At 30.6% G+C, this 21,366-nt stretch overlaps 1 protein-coding gene across 4 annotated transcripts in view; it reads left to right on the forward strand.

The window, feature by feature from the left end:
- Nucleotides 1-21,366, forward strand: part of LOC113394950 (uncharacterized) — a 187,432-nt gene that overhangs the window by 140,490 nt on the left and 25,576 nt on the right. For 3 of the 4 annotated variants that reach the window (XM_064215858.1, XM_026632441.2, XM_026632443.2), the window contains one exon: nt 2,743-2,972. In XM_064215858.1, coding sequence (XP_064071928.1) covers nt 2,928-2,972 — 45 coding nt within the window. In that variant the 5' untranslated portion in view covers nt 2,743-2,927. Of the gene's footprint in view, nt 1-2,327; nt 2,485-2,742; nt 2,973-21,366 lie in introns of those variants that run through there. The other variant, XM_026632440.2, reaches the window with a different exon arrangement.

A 21,366-nucleotide genomic window follows, 5' to 3' on the forward strand; every position in this document is an offset into this window, starting at 1 on the left:
AATCTTCAACGTAAATCCGATTTACCTAAGCAGCGCTGCATTGAAACAAGAATGCAAGTATGAATATTCAGTCGCAGTGTGCAGTCGCATTATATATTACATTCACGATAACAAGGTTCGTCAGCAGAACGCGCCACCGTTGTCGGTTGTGCGCATTTTCTGCTATGTCACACTACACGACTACAATGACACTTGGCCGAAGACTTGCATAGCAATTGCAAACCATACGAAACTATTTCTTGTATGAAAATCGAATTGTCGCCACTTAGAAGACGATCAAAGTTTAAAAGTGAACTGAGACTTTCAATAGACTTGGCTTAAGTTACAAAATATTATAAGACTTCATATACTGGAATAGTGTTTCGATTTCACGTGGGTGTTACTTACGAGGAAGCTTATTCTAAATCTGGATAAAACAACTTCAATCCGGACTAAACAAGTTTAAACTGAAATAAGTAGTTGAATACTTGTTTCTTTACGCCTCAGGGAGACGGGGAAAAGAAAGTGTGAAGCTCGTTCAGGATTGTCCCGTGTGGGTGCACATGCTTCTGATCGAGGGAACTTTCCGAAGAAAATCTCTCGTTCAAAAAGTAGTTACGAATTTATTGACGACAAATATTTAATATTTTTACTTTTCGTATTTTTTTTTTATTTATAAATCTTTTACGCGATTGAATATTCTAGTTGATTGTACCAATACTATAATCATGTGAATGTAGTTTTTTTATGATTCACCCAATATCCAATTCAATGAATATGTAATTTTCCTATTATAATAGGTTATTGTTTTAGGACATTGACTAGATGTTTATGTTTTAGATTAACCTCATTACTTTAAAGGAGTATAATAGAAAAAAAAAACAGATTCCTGAATTCAAGAGATTTTCGAATTATGAAAACTTTGGATGGTTTGTGGATATCTTGTGTAATTTTTTAATTGTTTACAAAAATATCCCTCGTATTACGTTTCAGAAAATGAACGGTAACTGGATTAATGGATTTATTTGTCACAAAACATTAATCCTTATACAAAAGGCATTAATTGCTTTCTACTTTTTGCCGTGTTTTGGTCTATATCAAATATAAAAACATTTTTAAACATTATCTCGGAAAATATAAAACTTAGTGTACATTACTGTACACTGTGGTCCTGAGCAATAAAATGATCAGGGTTATCCGAGACTATTTCAATAACCTGTGCGAGGGGTGATCAGTTCTTTGAAAAAACTCCAAACTATAGATAGTTGAAAGTTACCCAAAATAACCCATTAAATCAAGAAGAATAAATATTTGTATAGTTTAATTTTAATTTTAAATAATTTCTCAAAACAAAAAATTCCAATTCACAAATTGAATATAAATATAACAATATATCGGTATTGATTTCGTCCAGGAAGATATAAATATAATCACAACAACGTCGGTTTATTTAAAGAAAAAGCTTAAACAATTACATTGCTGTTTCATATTCTGATGAAATTGAATACTACGTATTTAATACATAATATTACTTTAAAATTAATTACGTCTGTCAGAAATTACTTTTATTTAATTTTAGTGAGACTTTAATTAAGCAACAAGTTTATAACTAATTCATTCTTGCCAAACATTGGGTTGAATTATTATTCGTATTTAATGAACTTAGGCGTCGCGACGAGCTATGCATACGATTACCATCAAGCAAGTGCATCTCTAGCGTAATTATGTAAATTTTACACCAACATCGCTCATTTTGTGAGGCGTTTTAAGGCATTTGCGTAAAATAAATATAAATTGCGTAAACTTAGAAAGCAACAGTGAAACGTGCTGCACGTTCTTAAAGTTAAATCTCCTACGCATAGATATAATCGCTTCTTATGAGCACAGAGTTGAAAAGTGGGTGTTCAAATATGCATGCCAAGTATCGATATGTCTATTCTCTATTGTATTCGTATAATTTCGGTGTAGGTAACACTTGCCGCAAATTGCTCGCTAACATTTATGTGGCCAATTACTCGTGTGGCATTGACAAAATTTCGTAACGAGTTTAATAATATTTTACGTCACGAACTAGCAGCTCACGAATTCGTTGCTTTGTATATTCACGTTCTACCATTAAATTTTTCTAAAGCATTGAAAGATTTAAAATTTATCATCAGCCAAAATAATATTTGCGATTTTTCTTACGGTGTTAATAGATTTATTGTTGACACAAAAAGGCTCTAAAGCTTAATCGATATAACTGTAAAGAACTACGCCTTAAAATAAAAATTGTGTACGTGTGCCGTTGACCCGAATATTGCGGAATGACCACCAACCACTAAATACCAACAAAACTAAGCAATTAGGTGTCTAACAGTACAAAGGTTTAGACATCGACGGTCCATTTCCAGTCACTGTGTGTTACTAAACACTTCTCATAGATACGAGCGTGGCGAGGCGATAGTGACTCCACTCGCTCGCTCCGCTGTAGACGCACGTCGCGATATTATACACGACAAAAAGGTGCGAAAACATTTCGTTACCTATTTAACACATTACTTTAGAAGTCTTATTCACAAAAAGGTGTCGAAAGTTTGCTTCTAAACATTGTGTAACTTTCTGTTTCTTATTTTTATAATAAATTGAAAATAAAAAAATATATATCAACGGATATCTTGTAGAATTTCTTGTTTTTTTTTTTTTTTTAATAGTGTCGTTGTGTTGTTGTCGAATATAAAATAATGTGTTTATTTTTCTTATAATGCTTTTTTCTTGTTCCAGATGTCGGCAGGAGCCGTGTTTTCTTAAGTGTACAGTGAGCCAAGTAAAGCATATTCCAGTGTATTGAGATGTGAATTTTGTGCGAATAGTGTTAAAATAATATAACGTGTGAAAACTTAATCCTAATGAATTACAAAGTGTAACTTTGTTGTTTTTTGTAATCAGTTTACTAACGTTCATTCACAATGGAGACAGAGGAACTCACGAAACTCGTGGACGGCATATACAAGGTAAGGACTCCTTATTCTGACATAATATACTTAAAGTTTTAACATTCAAGTGATAAATACTGTTACTTTGGCCATAATTCTCGCTGAAGTCTCATTTTTTCATAGAAATTATTTCTAAAACTTTAACCGTCGTTTAAAGTTTTAATGTTTTAATAACATTATTATGTTTGCTAGCCGAATTCATTTCAAATGTATTTATTACTAAAAAATTAAATGCATTTACAATGTACCACTGAGCCGAGATGGCCCAGTGGTTAGAACGCGTGCATCTTAACCGATGATTTCGGGTTCAAACCCAGGCAGGCACCACTGAATTTACATGTGCTTAATTTGTTTATAATTCATCTCGTGCTCGGCGGTGAAGGAAAACATCGTGAGGAAACCTGCATGTGTCTAATTTCAACGAAATTCTGCCACATGTGTATTCCACCAACCCGCATTGGAGCAGCGTGGTGGAATATGCTCCATACCTTCTCCTCAACGGGAGAGGAGGCCTTAGCCCAGCAGTGGGAAATTTACAGGCTGATTATGTTATGTTTATGTAGTACGTATCTAAAGCCTCCTCTACTAAGGAAAGATTGAAGCTTAGTCCACCACGCTGCTCCACTTCGGTTGGATGGGATTCACGTGCTGCATTTTTTTCTGACACATAGAGTATCCTTGGTCATTGATGACGAGAAGAATAGTAAAAAAAATTAAGAACATGAAAATTCAATCGTGCTGTGCTTGACTTTGAACCTACGATCTTTACTCAAGCGCTCTAACCACTGAGGCTCCTTATGCAAGTTTATCTAATTGAGTATAATGTTACTCCGAGATAAATCACGCATTGTCCTCGTTTACTAGCTATCCCTGATTTCTAATACAGACTATTATCATATCAGACGAGTGAAAGGGATAAAGGCCGGTACGGTGGCCTTATTCAGTGGAAAATATACTTATAAAATTACAGACCTCGGTCCATAGAGCCAGACGCTAGTCTATTTAAGGATTTAAAGCATATTATTAAATGACTTTTATGATATAATTTTACATGATATCCGTAGTAATTTATCTTTTAAAAGAACGTCAGACCAATATGACAATTAATCAGCAACTACATCTATACTAATACTACTCTAAAGTAACTCTGTCTGTCTGTTGTTCTTTCACGACCGAATCACTGAACCGAGTTTGATGTAATCGAGTTTGAAGCAAGTTTGAACTAACTAACCAAGGAAGGACTTAGGCAATTTTTTTATGCCTTAAATGTGACGAGCAAATTCTAAAACGTTAGCGAAGTCTCGGGCGACATTTAGTGTTAATTAAATATATCTAGGTGAGCTTATTAAAGAAATACTACAAGAACAGACGTAACCGTTTAATCGACATTTAAGTAAATTTAAATATTTTTTATTAAAAAAAAGTCAAAGTTGTTAATAGCATAAAGGCAACGCTAACGCTAATTTCTCCAATGACATTTTAATTTTAACACATTCGAATATAGAAAAGCGCAATTATTTTTAATTGTTATAACGTTGCTGTAACGTTATTTTAACGCTTAGCTTTGAACGTAATAAAGGGGCTCAGGAAAGTGAAAACACGAGTATAAAGTCTCAAGCGGATCTCCACCTGCCTTACAAATGTCAAGGTCAAACGGTCAACGAAACAAAGTGATCAGACCATACGATTTCTCTAACTCGTTTTATTTTATGATATAAATATGTATGTTTATCGCATACCATGCTTGGGTCAAAGATTTCGTTTCTCCGATTGTTTTCTCCGTTCGACGAATATGGCGATGGCCTATTGAGCCTTTTTTTAACTTAACCGGTTTTTTTTTTTAATACACCTCCTTGCTCATAACTTTTTCATCTTATGAAAGTGTACATACTTTATACAAATGAATGATTCTTTTATTGTGGTGAATGCGTATTGTATTGTCCTATACCATTCATCTAATCAAGTTAAAACTTTTGCGTATTTGTGGTATCGAAGCGTTTTTAAGCTGGGCGTGGATGGCCGATTCCGACACTGTGGAATTGTATAAACCAGTAATCAAGGAAACAAAATCTAAATTATTAGCAAACAAATTCTATTCTTATAGTTCTAAATTAAATAACTTTTAAAAATATATATATTTTAACGTGGCCGTTAACTAAATACGAAGATAAATTAAAAATTCGAAATTCAGAATGTCGTTTGACACAAGCCCGTCGCGCAGTCTACAGACTGCTTGTGTTGAAAAAAAAAATTAAATACATATTGATTATCAGAATTTGATTATTATTTATGAAAATGTAATAATAATACAGGAATATTATTCTGTTTTAAATCAACACGTTCGATTCTAGCTAGGAATATAGATTTAAAAAAATATGTTTCTCCTTTGAGTATTTTTTGTTATTTCAAATTTAAATTTTGAGATGAAAATATGAGATGTGATTACAATGTTGATGCTTGCATCCTTGGATGAACATGGTTACATCTCGATGTTTGACTGTAATACATCGTTATTTACGTGTTCAGATACACAATCTGAAACGAACAACATTAATTAATGCTAATTAGCTGCTTAACGTTGAGATTTTAAAATGCTTGTAAAAACTATAAGTATTGCTGGAATTTTAAATAAATTTGCATTTTATTTTTTTGTTTGCAAATTGTGAATATATTTAGTAAGTTAAGTAAATTAATACTTTTTATTTTAAATGGTCGGTCTTTGAATAAAAATAACGGTAGAGATTTAAAGGTGAAAGTAAACTTTTTATGACTTTTACTTTATAGGGCTATTTACTTTGACGCCACATTTTATGTACTGGCAACAAAATATAAGTCATAATTATTATATTGCAGGATCAAGTCCATTCAAACACCACTAAGTAATCTGTGTTGGATGAATTTCAGCCATACGTGTACCAAACCGTACTAGAGCGGTGGATTAATTAAAAATATCCTCCTTATGAGAAGATAAAACCTTTGCCTCCTTGGACGTTTAAGGAATGTTTATGTTACTTATTTCATATTTTATTGTTTTACTTTCAAAACCGAGAGTTAGAATTGCTCTGAATGGAACATACTTATCTAATTCGGTTATTGTTGGTTGGAATTCACGTAAACTTAAATTAATTTAATAATTAATTGTAAAATAAAAGAACTACAAAAAAACTAAAGATAACCTGCATTCGATTATAATTTTTTTTAGACGACTTGTATACTTGCAATTATGAAGTTAAGTAATACGATTTGCATTCACGAAACTAGGTTTTACGGACATGGTCTTAATTGAATAATCTGAATTCATGGTCAATTTGACATTACAACAAATTACGTTAGAACATTTGTACGGTTTCCCGACATAATAAAATTATAGGAAAGTAGGTTAAAACACAACTAGTTGAATAGTGTCAAGTATTTAATAAACGAATTATAAATATTTTTTTATTAAAAACATTGATGCTTGTCGAGCTCGATTGACGAAAACTAAAATGAAAATAATTTTCAATTTTTTTTTAGTTTTCATTAAACTATTTCAATAAAATAATAAATATCGTCGATGCAGCATAAAACATGTAGTTATAGATATAGGTTTGGTCGTAAAAATGAACTGTACACTGATGAAATCATCCTCGTTCATTGGCTTAAAGGAATGCCATTAAGCAAATAGTTGACTTTAACTGATTGATACACGGTTCCTAAGCTATCCACGTTTCTGTACTTAGAGGCATAATTTATTTTCGTTCCTCATATTTCACTGCTGAAAGCATAAGTGTATATTAAGTATAAAGATATAATTATATAAAACCGCATAGCTTGGAAATTTGCCAGACGTCTGGTTAAGTGCTACATTGATTTATGTCTAACTTATTATATTTGCTCAATTATATAAAGAATAACGAAAAAAAAATCAAACTATAAATTTAAATAATATGTAATTCGATATTTAAAAGTAAACTTTTAATTTAATATACGGGCAGTATTATTAATAGTTATTTAGTTGCTTTTGTGTTCGAAATTACCATAATGATGTGTTTATTTAGCAAACAGAGTTGCATCAAATATAATTTCTAATGGAGTATTTATTATCCCCAAGACCATTATACCAATAATACCTGAATATATTACGCCTCCATAAATTAACGCGAGCCTCTTAAATGAAACGAACAATATTAAACGTTTCGTTAAATATAATGAGAAAGGAAATTTTATAGCTTTATTCTATTTTAATATCGTTGTGAACGTAAAAGTGTTAGTTGTGTGCATTCAATTGCCTTATGCGAAGTACTCTTTGACGATTTAATTTAGTCGCATTATATATAACAATTGCTTTTAATGAAAGTAATAGTCATTATCACGAAACCGAGAACTTTCGTTCAAAAAATAAAAGGCTATAAATTCGCCACTGCTGGGCTAAGGCCTCCAATCCATTTAAGGAGAACGTTGGGAATATATGACTCCACTCTGCTCCATATTATAATATAAATAAATTATATATTTTATTTTATACGATATTTTTAAATCTATTTTTAGTTCAATTTATAGTAATGAAATCAAAACAACATACTCAATCTCAATCGTGATGTAAAGACTTGAATAATATTTAAATAAATTAGGAATAATCTTGATTATTCCGAATTGATTAAGGCTGCACAAATTTGAATCGTAAAGCTCGCGAATCGAAAAAAACACACATTTAACAAATAAGAATGTCAAGGTTGCGACGACGCCTTCGAGATATGCGGTACATTTGTCTTTGTTGCGATATCATGCACGGCATCGCATCTGGGTTTACAGAGCCACATAGAAAGACCTATGTTATTAATGTGAAATTAGGCTAAGACGTGTTTTTCGCGGGTCAAAGTTTACTGGTCGACGTTTACCCAGTTTCCTTGCCCGAATGAGATTGCCTCGCGACATTAAACCAGCCTAATGTAAATTTTCATCATTAAGCTATGTCTGTTCGGTCTCAGTGTTCGTGCGGATCATTGCGTGATTTCCTACGGTCATAAGTAGAAATATAGATTCGCTTCAGGCTTTATATCCTCGAATATTACTACGTTACTTATTTGTTTTCTTTATATATGCAAAAATTTACTAATATTTCGAATAAAATCAATGCTCAAACCCAAATTTGATTTAATAATCTATCCTTTTTTTATTACATACATTCCCAATATTTACAAATGCCTTCTTTAACTGTTTTGGAAAGTATATTTTTTAATCAAAAGCTCTTAAATAATCAACTACAGAACCTTCTATATAGAAGGCTTAGGACTTATGCCACTACCCTATTCTGATGATTGATACATCCGGTTCACAAAACTATCTAACACATCCAGTTCAATGATAAACACATTATTTTTAATACAATTATTAAACAGTATTTAAAAACATTTCGTTTGATCTAACGATACAATTAGGATTCGGAAGCGTTGTGGTGAGATCGCACCTGCCTTAGGTATATGTATATGTGACTGAGTGCGTGGAAATGAAAATGCTAAAACAAACGGCTATGGCGTGACACCGCGCTATCAGATTCAAATCGGCCTGATTCGCGAGAAGCAATCTACATAACGTGCGTAGGTTTCAGCATTGGAACATAGAACGACGAAATTTTGAAATTGCTTTCGATAAGTCTCTAAATATTTCGTTAATTACAAAAATCTGCTAAAACTATTTAAAGTCTGAATCAAAAAAGGTTCGGAATGTAAATTCTACTAAGAAGAGCCGACAAGAAACTCTGTCCATATATACTGCAAGAAATTTAACGAAATCTCCAATCTCCTTTGTCGACTTTTTAAAGTTGAGATTTAAACTAATTTATTTAATTGTAAATAAATTATTTTTTCTAAAGTAATATAATTTTATTTAATCCTTTCATATACACTTAAACTCGAATAGCTTTCACAGGCGTTTATATTTCAAACCACTCAGAAAATCTAATTTGAAAATGAGGCAACGTTTTTCGTCTGAAATAATCAGTGAAACTATGTAATTCAAGAGCTCTAATGTCGGTCCTATCTAGTTCACACAGTCACGGCTCGCACTCAAATCGGTGCCCGCACTTATTTGAATAAGAATGGCCAAGTTCCCCTGGGATACTATACTACCTACTAGTTCACATCTAGACATTTACCATTTGTAATTCAGCTGTAAGCTTTGGTTGTTTAAACCATTTATTAATGAATACTAGAGGTTTGTTTTGACAAGGTAAATGCCAATTTTGTTGTTTTATATTAATAGTGTACTATTTTTTTGTATTGCTAGGCGAACTAGTAACCACTCTTAGAGTTTGGCACTTAGAAATATTAACCATTCCTTATATTGCCAATGCGGTACCAATCAGTGTCCAACTAGATGCTATCTACCTTGTGCCTGTGAATTACACTGGCTCACACCCTTACTCTTCAAACTGGAACACAACACTACTAGAATAATAGATAGAATAAGTCCATGGGTAATGATGACCCAGGTGGGCTAAATTAATTGTAATTTTTGTATTTTGTAAACTGTATTCAGAACTGTAGTAACTGTGTTGGCGGTCTTCATAACTGCGATATAATGATTTTAGTTTTTTATTCTGCACGTTTACTTACTTGTATTTATCTTCCTTAGCTCAAAATGTAAAGAAGATTCTGCTATTTATTTCTGTAAACATTTTCACTTTCTTTTCAAATACTGCTTTAAATCTTAGGGTTATAAGATTTAATTAATTCGATTCAAGCATTCGTTAGGCTATCCGAAGGCGTTCGTCATAACTCAGAGATCATTATGATCAAGCCATCGATCTTGATTGCTATCACAAATACTCACTGGAAAGAAATATTATTTTTAATAACGTTTCGTTATCGGTTTGTTATCGTTAATGTAATTCAGTATGAAACAATCACTGGAAACTTATAGTACTTAAAATATTGATCTATTTATTTAAGAAAGTAATAGGAAAATGTTTAATATGATAAGTGGTTCCCTCAATTTATTTCAATTCTTTGCTTAAAGACTTTTGGACGAGGTTACCACGTTCGCTTGGTGAAGGTATTATAAGAAGAATAAACCATTTCTTAGAGTGTCAATATGTTACTTACGAATATAAGAGTGTCTTGCTATTAATGACACTGCTTCAATTATACTTCAATATTGCACTAAAGGAATACAACTTATCGAAAACTGACGGTAGACGAAATCATTGGGTAGTATATCAGAAAAGGTGAAAGTCCTACTATAATTTAAAACTCGTGAATTCCTCGGAATTATTATTAGTTATGTAAATAGAATAATATTATATTTGGTAACCATTTCAATTTTACATTGTATTCATAAATAAATAGATTGATATGTTGCTAACGCCTTTCTATCTCTCTTTAACTGTACGTAAGTAAAAAAATAATAATAAATAGCAATTGCAATTATTATGTTAGAATACTAAAAAGCAGAATTATGTGCATTACAATACTAAAAAGTTACTATACACGATACTTTAATACACAACTTTGCTTTATTATAATCATCTAAAAACATCGGAACAAGCTCCACGTGTTTCGTTACACTATAATCCGGATTGTTTTTGTGTTTCAATATTTAGTTCCACCGCATCAATCAAAGTTACCCTATTTCCACTAAAGATATTATCTCTTACAAAAATGTAGCAATAAATGATCAATTGTCGTTCTGCAAACAAAATGTATTATTACTTAATAACAACATCAATATAATGATGATAAATTATCACGTTAATAATGTTAACAATGTTTTTTTTTATGTTTAGCCGATCACGCTCAACAGATGTAAATTTGAATAAAATTTATATAGAAATCAATTATTATACCGTGGTATAGAATGTATAATAAAAAATATATTAGATACATTTATTCCAGCAACGCTGATCGTTCATTAGATATATTCTGCATAAAGACACTCGAAACTAACTGCAGACAACAATCGTGAAATGTCATAAAGTGATATACCTAATGCAAGTTTCACTATAATAATGAAAACATTTAAAGGATGAAAGACAAAATAGCGTGTCACCGTAAGTATAGATATTTAATAGGACTACAGGTTACACCTAGTTTAGAAACGTTTAAATTGATTGAAAAACGCATTACGAGTTTCCCCCACATGAGAAGAAGTATGAGGAGTTATATGTGGGACTCATCGGTGCCCGGGACGCCTAGTGCGCCCTAGTACACCGGAATATCCCCTAAAAAACCAGGGCTACCCTCTCCGCCATAAGATTTAAATGTGGAATAATATCTTCTATATACATATCATAAAAATGGATTGTCTGTTCGTATTATTAAAATAACCATTTTTTACAATTTTTGTCTGTCTGTCTCTTTGTTCCGGCTAATCTCTGTAATTTGACGGGACTTTCACTGTCAGATAGCTTATGTAATAAGGAGTAACTTTATTTATTTTAGAAATTAGATAGAAAATAATATAAATTCACGCTTTTTTGTTAAATTCAAACGCGCACATAAATGCGGGCACAGCTAGTAAGTATAGTCTTACTCAATATAGTCGGTATTTAACATTTCACGAGATAAATACGAAATCAGAATTTCCAGAAAAGCACACTGTAAGTTACGACTTGTTCAGATATTAGATCAATAATACAGTTGTTTTGTGATAAATTAAATATTTGCTTGATATTTAATTACTAATTGACTTATTATTTGAGTAATAAAATAAATCAACAACAGTCGGTAAATGTAACTTGAGCAAATAATATTCTCCTTTAAAAGAGAAGGACTTGTAGCTTAATTCACTGCGCTGATTGGTTGGCTTCACTTTGGATTAGTGGATATACGTGTTTCAGAATTTCTTCCGTGACATGCAGCTTTCCTGTTATGTTTTCCTTTTACGAAATGAAATGAAAAGTAAACTTTAAAAAGGTAGTAGTTTCCTGGAATTTAAATTACGAGCTCTGTTAAAATCAACGTGTTTTATTCGTTAAATGTAGCTTATGACGTCTTTTTATTTAATTTTTATTTTTTAATGGCATTCAACCTTACATTAAGTGGTCAGTTTGAACTCCAAATATTGGTATTTTAAAAAATGTAACCTAGTTCCTTACACTGCCCACATCCCTTGTTACGGTAATAGCTCATTACAATACAAAGTTATTATCAGTACAATAATTGACGAGTGTGCCATGTAAAACATTTATTAATAAAATAAATACATTTAAAATTAATGACAAAAATCAAAAATAACGCTTAACATTAAATATGTATTTAGCGTTCGTTTATTTGAACCCACGATAAATTATAAATGTTAGTATTTAAATAAATAATATAAGCTATTGGTTGAAAATAATTACTAGTGAGTTTCTTGTTAGTTTCTTTCGAAGAAGCTACATTCATAACCGTTGGTACCTTGACATTTAGTTCAATAGTCCAACATGACGATTAAATGGTTCATTTATAAGCCCACTTGTACAAAGAATATTTTTGATGAGAATTTATCGTCAAAATACCCGATTAAACGAAATGTTGCATCAAAATATAATGACAAAGTAAAAACATAAGATTAACATGTTCATATAGTAAAGAAATATCAAAATTAATTCGAGTCACGTTCGACCTTACATTATACTCAAGTGACATATTCCGACCTCTCGAGTGAAGATGTAATGAGAACATCGAGTAGATTCTATTTATTTGATAAAACGACCATGCTAACTCAGCTGATGGTTTCAATTTAAATATCTAGTGCCTGAACATGTCTCGTCTCTATCAAGTTAAATTGCATCTTTAAAGGAGTTTACTTAAAAGTTTATGGGTCTTTAAAATATTCGTCATCGTGCCCAAAAGTTTTTTAAATAATATATATTTACTAAAAATTATTAACACTTGCAAACTGAATTAATGTCATTAAAATGATATATTAATCGTTGAAAAGCTACAATATCAAAAATAAAACAATTAAATAATGAGAAAATTCAATAAATATTTATTTAACAAATATGTAATAATCCTTAAAGTAATAAAACTTACTCTTAAATGTAATTTATACATAATGTTTCATTTACAAGTTAATTAATTTATTATAAATATATTTAAATTCCAGCTTTGCATTAAATTATGTAACGTTAACGAAAGTAAGAACATTGAATATGTATATTCAATAGAAGCTGTTCTAAACGACCAGAAAGTGCTTTTAAAATTCAAACGAGTGTTTCCGGTCTGTGGTCATTATTGTGCGGAACTTCCGACTCAGTGTGCACTCGACATGTCAAACGAGTTACCGGTAACACGACTTACCGCCGATTTTCAAACGGTAATGTACCTAAACGCCAGTATTGCCAACTTAGTAACATGACCACAAAAAGCAGTATATTGAACCTGGTAACCAAAAATATATTTAGCAGTTGTTGATTAAAATACCTTTTAAAAAGGCTTGACTGTAGATAGATGGATAAAATATTAGACTAATATTAATAATGCAAATATTTTGCCTTTTATTACCTCATAACGCAAAACCTGTACCCTGTATCCTGTGTAAGGACATAGGCACATATTACAGAATTTTGTTCAAAATTTAGCATCAACAGAATTAACAAATATAAAATTAATATTGGTATATATATATGCCCGAAAACAGCTAGTTCATTTATAAATAGACGTCGTATTGTATTAATTGAAAGGATTAATTTTATTTCTTCAGTTACAGTTACCGATCACAGTATGTTTAACTGATCATACGATTGATAATACTTAGTTCACGCGAGTTTCTTTTATTGTATTGCATGAAAATAAAACTTTCAAATATATCATCCTAATAATTATTATCAAACTAATAGGTAATAACGCTTAGAAAAAGTATGATCTATTCGAAAATAAATGAATAGTCGGATAATTATACTTACACCTCTTATAAAATAATTTAATATATCTTAAGTAATGTATCGTAAAATTATTCCATTTAATTAATAAATAAATAACATTTAATTTAATTCTGCAATGCTTGAGACTGTTTGAGCACTATACAACTAGATTTCAAAGGCCTCTGAAGAATGGTTCTTAAGTCGTCTGCATTTATTTGCAAGTCCTCATAACAAGCTCATTAAAATATTGATTCCATCTTTATGGAATTATTATTTATAGCTACTAGGCCCTAACATTACCCACTCTATCAATTAAGATATTTCTCATTGATTTATCATAGAAACGAATGTTTTATTGAATTTATTGTTGTCGTAAAAAAATATTCATTGGATTGTATGAAATAGGAAGATATAAATGAAATCTGTCATTCGGGTCGCATATGTATTAGTTGACGCGAATTCGTCCAAATACAATTTAAGGAAGGAAATTGCCTCGCGGTGAAACCCGTACATAATGGAATATGTGATATTAAATCTGTATGACAGATATTAGGACACACGAGTGCCGGTCGTTGAAATGCTATTAAATAAAAATTAATAATATTTTGTTAACAATTTTTTGTGCCGGACAACATTCATTTATAAACAATTGTATTTATTTTACAAATTCGCAAAAAGCAGTTGTAATTAATATTAAATTAAGTAAATCTCCAAAAATTATTATGCATAAAATATTTTTAATATGAAAACGTCGTCTAATATGAAATTTTCTGTAATGTTAACCGTTTTTAAAAAGTGCCTTTCCACTTCGCCGTGTTCTCGTAGACTTCCGCTGCGCTTAAACTGAATAAAAGTAAACGCTAGGCATTTGGAGTCGATGTGATTGGGAAAATTACCGGTCGGGGCCGAACGTGATTGGCACACAACCAACAAAAGTGACAACACGTAGTTGGAAACTTATTTCTAGCCTCTATTTAGATGTATGTTTGTACGAGTGTTATCGAACGTAACTGTCAGACGATTCACTGATAGGAGAGCCTGTCTCGGTGGAAAATGGTAAAAGTTTATAAGATTTGTGGCCAGCATTCTTTATTGAAGTAGATTTAGTTGAGCAAAGTTATACCTGAATAGACCAATTTATGTCTGTTTTATTAACTACCTTTCAATTAAATGAATGAATTTAACATACTGGTTTGAAATTGAATATATTATCAATTATCTTTAAATAAAATCAAATCCAGATTAATTTAAACAACTAATTAAAAACACACACAAATCACGAAGGTAAATTAATTATGTTAAACACATCAAAAGATATAGAATATTTTGATTATAATGTAGGCATAGGATAAATTAAAATGTATTCTACTTAAGCGAAAATTAAGTTCGTGAAGTTGACAACATCGTATATTATTTGACCACTTGTAATTTAAGGAATATAATAAAACGTAAAAATTTTTAGAAATAATCACAAAGTCGATCTTACGTCTCCGTAAATAAAAATATAACATCGTTTTATAACCACGACGGCCTCTCGCATCAGGCTCTTTTGTAGGATAACAATAAAAACCGTTGTTCCTCTTTTATTTTAGTTATTTACGAATAACGTAAAACAACGTGATTTTACGTGAAGCAAACCATACCTTTTGTTAGGATTTCATGCGCTCCGAAGTTTGAAAATTTCAAGCGTAGTTCGCAACTTATGAAGAATCATTTTTAACGAGACACTACTATACATAAAAGGAGACATTATTGGCACAATTGAGTCGTTTACTTTGAAAATCGCCGCTGTAGACAAAATCAGTTAAGCAGGCATTACCATCATTAATAACTTTTGCTGCTATTAACTTATTAGAATCCTAAATTTGTATCTTTTGATAAAGCACTTTCGTTAAGGGTACTTTAAGTTAAAATATCCGTCTATACAAGTAATGCTTGCTTATGACAGAAATAAAACATTTTATTTTACTTCTCATTTCATTCATGGATATTAAATTTTATGCTAGAGTTGCCTCGTACTTCCAATTTTAAATATAATTTGATAAAGGTCTTTAATATCGCGAAGCTTTTTAACACAGATTATTAAATATTATTTTTACTGTGTATTCTATAATAAAAAAACGGTGACGTTTCTGGAAATCTGTGAAGGTTCCGTAATAAATGCCTTCGGACGATTTGGACCTTATACATGCCTCAAATGATAAAAAAAAAAACAAAAGATCGAAAAATTGTACAGATACGTTGCTTTAGAATATTTTCACACGATAGTTAAACAAAGGTGCCACGTTTTGCTGTAAGAAACGAATTTGACACTAGATATTAGACCAGATTGTACGGTGATAGGCAATTCGATACGTGTTTACTTTTAATATTAATAACATTAATAATTTTTGAATTTCCACGATCGTGATTTACATCTACTTTTTAGGCTATTCTAGTACCATGTCATAATTTTTTACTTTTTTTTTCATCAATCGAAATACGAGTATATTCTGATCAAATAAAAAACTGATCTAATCAATTGTCTTAAGTAAATATTTAATTTAATTTAATTTTAATATTTCAATATGAATCTGTGTATAAACATAAAGTTACTACGTATATATAGGAACTTATAATGAATATATTATATAAATGTATATAAGATAGTAAAAAATATATCAAGAATATAAAAAAGGCATTATTATTTAAAGGAAACGATATTTAAATAATAATCGGAAACATTTCAAATATCACAGCGTATATAATAATTTTGCTTACATATATAAAGAGCTTATGAATATATACGACTACGTACGCAGTAATATTACTTACCACAAAAAATAAATAACTTGAACATATTTTCATTGTCTGATATTTCATACGACAATTGTCAATATTTTCTCTCGATAACGAAATAAAATCACGACGTACAATATAAATAAACTCGTATCAAATCTGACATCGTGATATCGTACAACTGGGGCTCGAAACTAATAAGGGCAAACTCTGCCGTTTTCATATTTGCGCAAATTACATTAATGCTTATTACCGTTGATAAGCGAGGTTCAGGAAAGGACGCGAAAAAGAAGCGATTTTGTATTGCGTATTTTTTTTTGTTCAAACAAATGTAATAAAAATGTTATTATTCGCCTTTGTTAATCGTACTAAATTCGTTTAGTTTATAAAACCAAAATGTAGATGACTTTAAATATGATATCTTCAAATTCTATATTGTAATCAAATGTTGATTTATGAAGTTATCGCTTACGGAGCGACACTGCTGTCGAAATATTATGTTCCAAACAACTTTCGATTTTCTTATATTTTGTGAACATATTTGTTTGATAATTTGAAAATATTTTCAATTTGATTATAATATATTTAAGCTGTTGTTTGTTTATTTTTAAAGTGGAGGAATGTTTGATGCGGGTGAAATCACGCAAATATAAAATTATATTATATAAAAATTATAATATAATTTTATATTATATCATACGTATGTATAAATTGAAATACATACCAAAAGCAACAACATATTTTTTGTGATAGTTTATATTATTTCCTATATCGCTCGATATTATTTCTAAATATTTCATAGCATGCATTTGCGTTCCAATATATTTTAATTTAAATATTAAGTATGTATTATGAAATAGCGAATATTTTAATTCAAACTGTCATTTAATATTGTGCTTTAAATTTTAAATAAATTATAATATTCATTGATATTAGAAATTTTATTTTAATATTGATTTACGTTTTGATAAATGCAGAGTTTTATTTAATAACAAGATGTTATACGAAACAAGTGATCTCATTTTGTTTGTTTTATTTTTATTTTTCATTTTATTTCATTTCATCGTTGTGGTATTTATTAATTTGTAAAAAGTCTTAGCACATTCCCTGAAGTAATTTAATTTATATTCGTACTAAAAGGCAAAACAAGATTTTATCGCAACTTGATTTTCAGCTCTTAATTAAAATATAAACTGATACTAAAAATAAAATTACCAATAAATTGTCATATGAAAATTAAGCAACAAGTAGGTAAAATGTTTATAATAGGTACTTAATTTTTTTCTTCATCCACTAAAAATCTGCGAGTATTGCTAAAACATTAAATTGATTGGAAGTAAATTATAAATATTCACATTATAACCAATGACAATATATCTAAAACAATATACTGTCACATTCACGAAACGCAAACGCGGCGTTTCGGCTGCGGCGTGTAATCCGTCATATTGCATGGCGTTAACGCGGCATATCTGTATAATTGCGTTACTCGACTTTCCCTTCTGACGTCTTCGTACTGTTGATTGTCGTTTATATAATTGCCAACATTCTGTACTATCACGGCTCAGTTTACGCCTCTTCTCGAACAGACATTAGTCACTCCACACGAAATATTTTCTTAATTACGCGCAGGAGACAAAAGAGCGTCGTATTTCTCGATCCGGATTGCTCGCTGTCTCAGGACTCAGTGCAAACAAAATGAGATCACTTGTTTCGTATAACATCTTGTTATTAAATAAAACTCTGCATTTATTAAAACGTAAATCATTATTAAAATAAAATTTCTAATATCAATGAATATTATAATTTATTTAAAATTTAAAGCACAATATTAAATGACAGTTTGAATTAGAATATTCGCTATTTCATAATACACAGAGACGCCTCGCGCCGGCGAAATCTTAAAATTAAGTATCTTTTCATGAGAGAAACGTTCTTTATTATCAAGATATAATGTTATAAATTTTATAACGTTAAGATATTTATCCGTAAATATCATATAATATTTATATAAATAAGTAGATTAATTTGCATGGAAAATTGCGTTTTATGTTCTTGATCGTTATTGTAAAAATGTTTTGGAATAAAAAATTATATAAAGGTATATTTTTTTCTATTACGAATTCGTAATCAGTCTTTACGTACAATGGCTCAAGTTTCTATTCGCATCCGACTGACAAGTATCGATGGCTCGTTTTAAAACAATTCCATTTCGCCCATTGTTCCGTAATGTTTTCTAAGTGAAATACCAAGTAGGCACACATCACCGCGAAATCGGAATTACACAGAATACCGTTGTGACACATTACCTTAGGCCTGCTTTCCAAGGTAGCGTTTCATTTCATTTGTAAAAAGGAACTACTTATGTTTTGCTAAAAATGTCATAAAAAATGGTCTTATATTGTGTTCCTTTTTTTAAAATAAATATAAATAATTGATAAAATAAGAGAGCATTACATTCGTATTATGGGATGATGAACATGATTAAGATAGGCATCGGTGGAATGTACGAGTAAGCCTCGTTTATCCTGAGCTCAACGCTTCCAATGGCACATACTTTTGCGGTATTCTTGACATATGCAATCGAGAACCGTAAATAGTCGAGGTGGTTCTGTGGTTAGAACACGTAAATATTACTCAATTTTTTATGTATTAAATCCAGGGGAGCACCATTTAAGTTTATATTTTTAATTAGTTTTTATAAGTCATTTCGTGCGCAGATAAAAATAACATGAAAAAACCTCCACGTGTTAGACAAAAAGCAACCAACATGTTCATCCACTTATCCCAATTAGAATAGAAGGGTGGAATAAGCTGCAAACCTTCTTATTAAAGGAAAGGAAGTCCAGCAGTGGGATTTTCACGTGCTATTTCTATGTAGTCAAAGAAGTCCAACTTACCGTAGACAAAACTTCACTTAAAATTCTAGTCATACTAAATTCATGTTAAAACGAGAGGCCAAGATATCGCCGACGAAAGACTTTCTAATCAAATTATATTATCGGTTGGTCACTTATTACTTTCTTGTAGCATTGAAAACTTTTTAATGTCTGGAGAAAACCAATCTTATTTTATTTTATAGACTTTCAATATTATAAACAACATTTATTACTCGTGGCAAAAGTGAAACGAAGTGACTTCAAAATCTACGTAATTACATTTATTCCTGACAAAAAATGTTATTAAGTTTTATAAAATTAATAATTACATATTTTACGTAAACATGTTTTTTTTTAACAACGTGACAAAAAGTCTGAACTTATTAAATTTTAGTATTTACTGATAGAAACATGCGCTTGCTTAGCATATCAGAGACTAGCGTACCGCCCAGCTTCACACGGGTGCATTTTATTAATTGAGATAATGATTTGGTACACAAATAGTCTAGAGCCTAAAGGACAAAGGCTACTTTCTATTTTGAAAAAAGTGCTGTAAAGGGTTGAAAAGGGGGATGAAAGGTTGTAAGTTGTTGAAAGTTTTGTCATTTTTAGAACTAGAAGCATAAAACTTATATTTTAGGCTGTATATGTAACTAACATTGCATGATACCCACTAAGAAGCAATTTTGGAAATTCTACCCCTAAAGGGGTGAAAAAGGGGTTGAACGTTTGTATGGCAGTCCGTAATTTTTTACGTTAGAAACATGACACTTTATTTTTGGGATATTGATTAAAAAGGAGTAGATACTTATTTAAGTGTTTCTGCATATTATACCCCTACGGGGGTGAAATAAGGTTTGAAAGTTTGTATAGAGTGTCCGTCAATTTTGAAGTTAGAAGCATGAAACTTTATTTATGGGTTACTGATTAAAACTGAGTAGATACGTATTTAAGCGTTTCTAGATATTTTAGGCCTAAAGGGAAAAATTGGTATTAACATTTCGTATTCAGGTTAGTCTGGAAGTCTGTCATTTTGAAGTTAGAAGCTCGAAATTTTATTTTTGGGCTACTGATTAAAAATGAATTCGCATTTAAGCGTTTCTGAATATTCTACCCATGTGTAAACCTACCAATGTGGTATACAAAGAGATATTACATTAACGTAATATTTTAAGTTAATTTTTAAATATATTCATATTCTACGCGGGCAAAGCCGCGGGTAACATCTAGTATGTAAATAATTGGGCAAAGGTGATACTTAATATAACATTTACAAATTGTCTGACAAGACCAATTAAAATAGAATATAAATCGAGAATTATTAATAACATGTTACAAATAAATAATTTTGGAATTTGAATGACAGATTTGTTATCTATACTAATATTATAGATGCGAAAGTAACTATGTCTGTCTGTCTGTTGCTCTTTCACGGTCAAACCGTTGAATCGAAATATATGATATTTGATATAAAGCAAGCTTCAACCCCAAGGATGGACATAGACTTTTTTTACCTAACACTTGAGAAACCCTAAAACGCAAGTGAAGCCGCTGGCAACACCTAGTATTAAATAAATTGGCTAAGGAATTTATTTGTGTTAAGCATCAATATTCAACGCCTCAACGTGGTAAAGGAAAATCAACCTACCAGCAAAAACAATTCCAATACGATAAATAAGGTCTAAAAACCGAAATTCCTTTGTCGACACCAGGTAAATAAGAAAATAATTATTACCTACACGTAGGTATCGGTTCTCAATTGAATAAATTTAAAATAAATGTTGGAGCGTTTTTCTAATATTAAAATACCAACGAGTTTATAACTCGTATACGTAATAAACATTCCCTACGACAAATATTGAAACTAAAAATTGAATTTATCAACTTATTGGAATTAGATAGAATTTACCAATTTGTTTAGTCGCATTAA

The sequence above is a fragment of the Vanessa tameamea genome, chromosome 9, assembly GCF_037043105.1.
Source record: "Vanessa tameamea isolate UH-Manoa-2023 chromosome 9, ilVanTame1 primary haplotype, whole genome shotgun sequence".
Lineage (NCBI taxonomy): Eukaryota > Metazoa > Arthropoda > Insecta > Lepidoptera > Nymphalidae > Vanessa > Vanessa tameamea.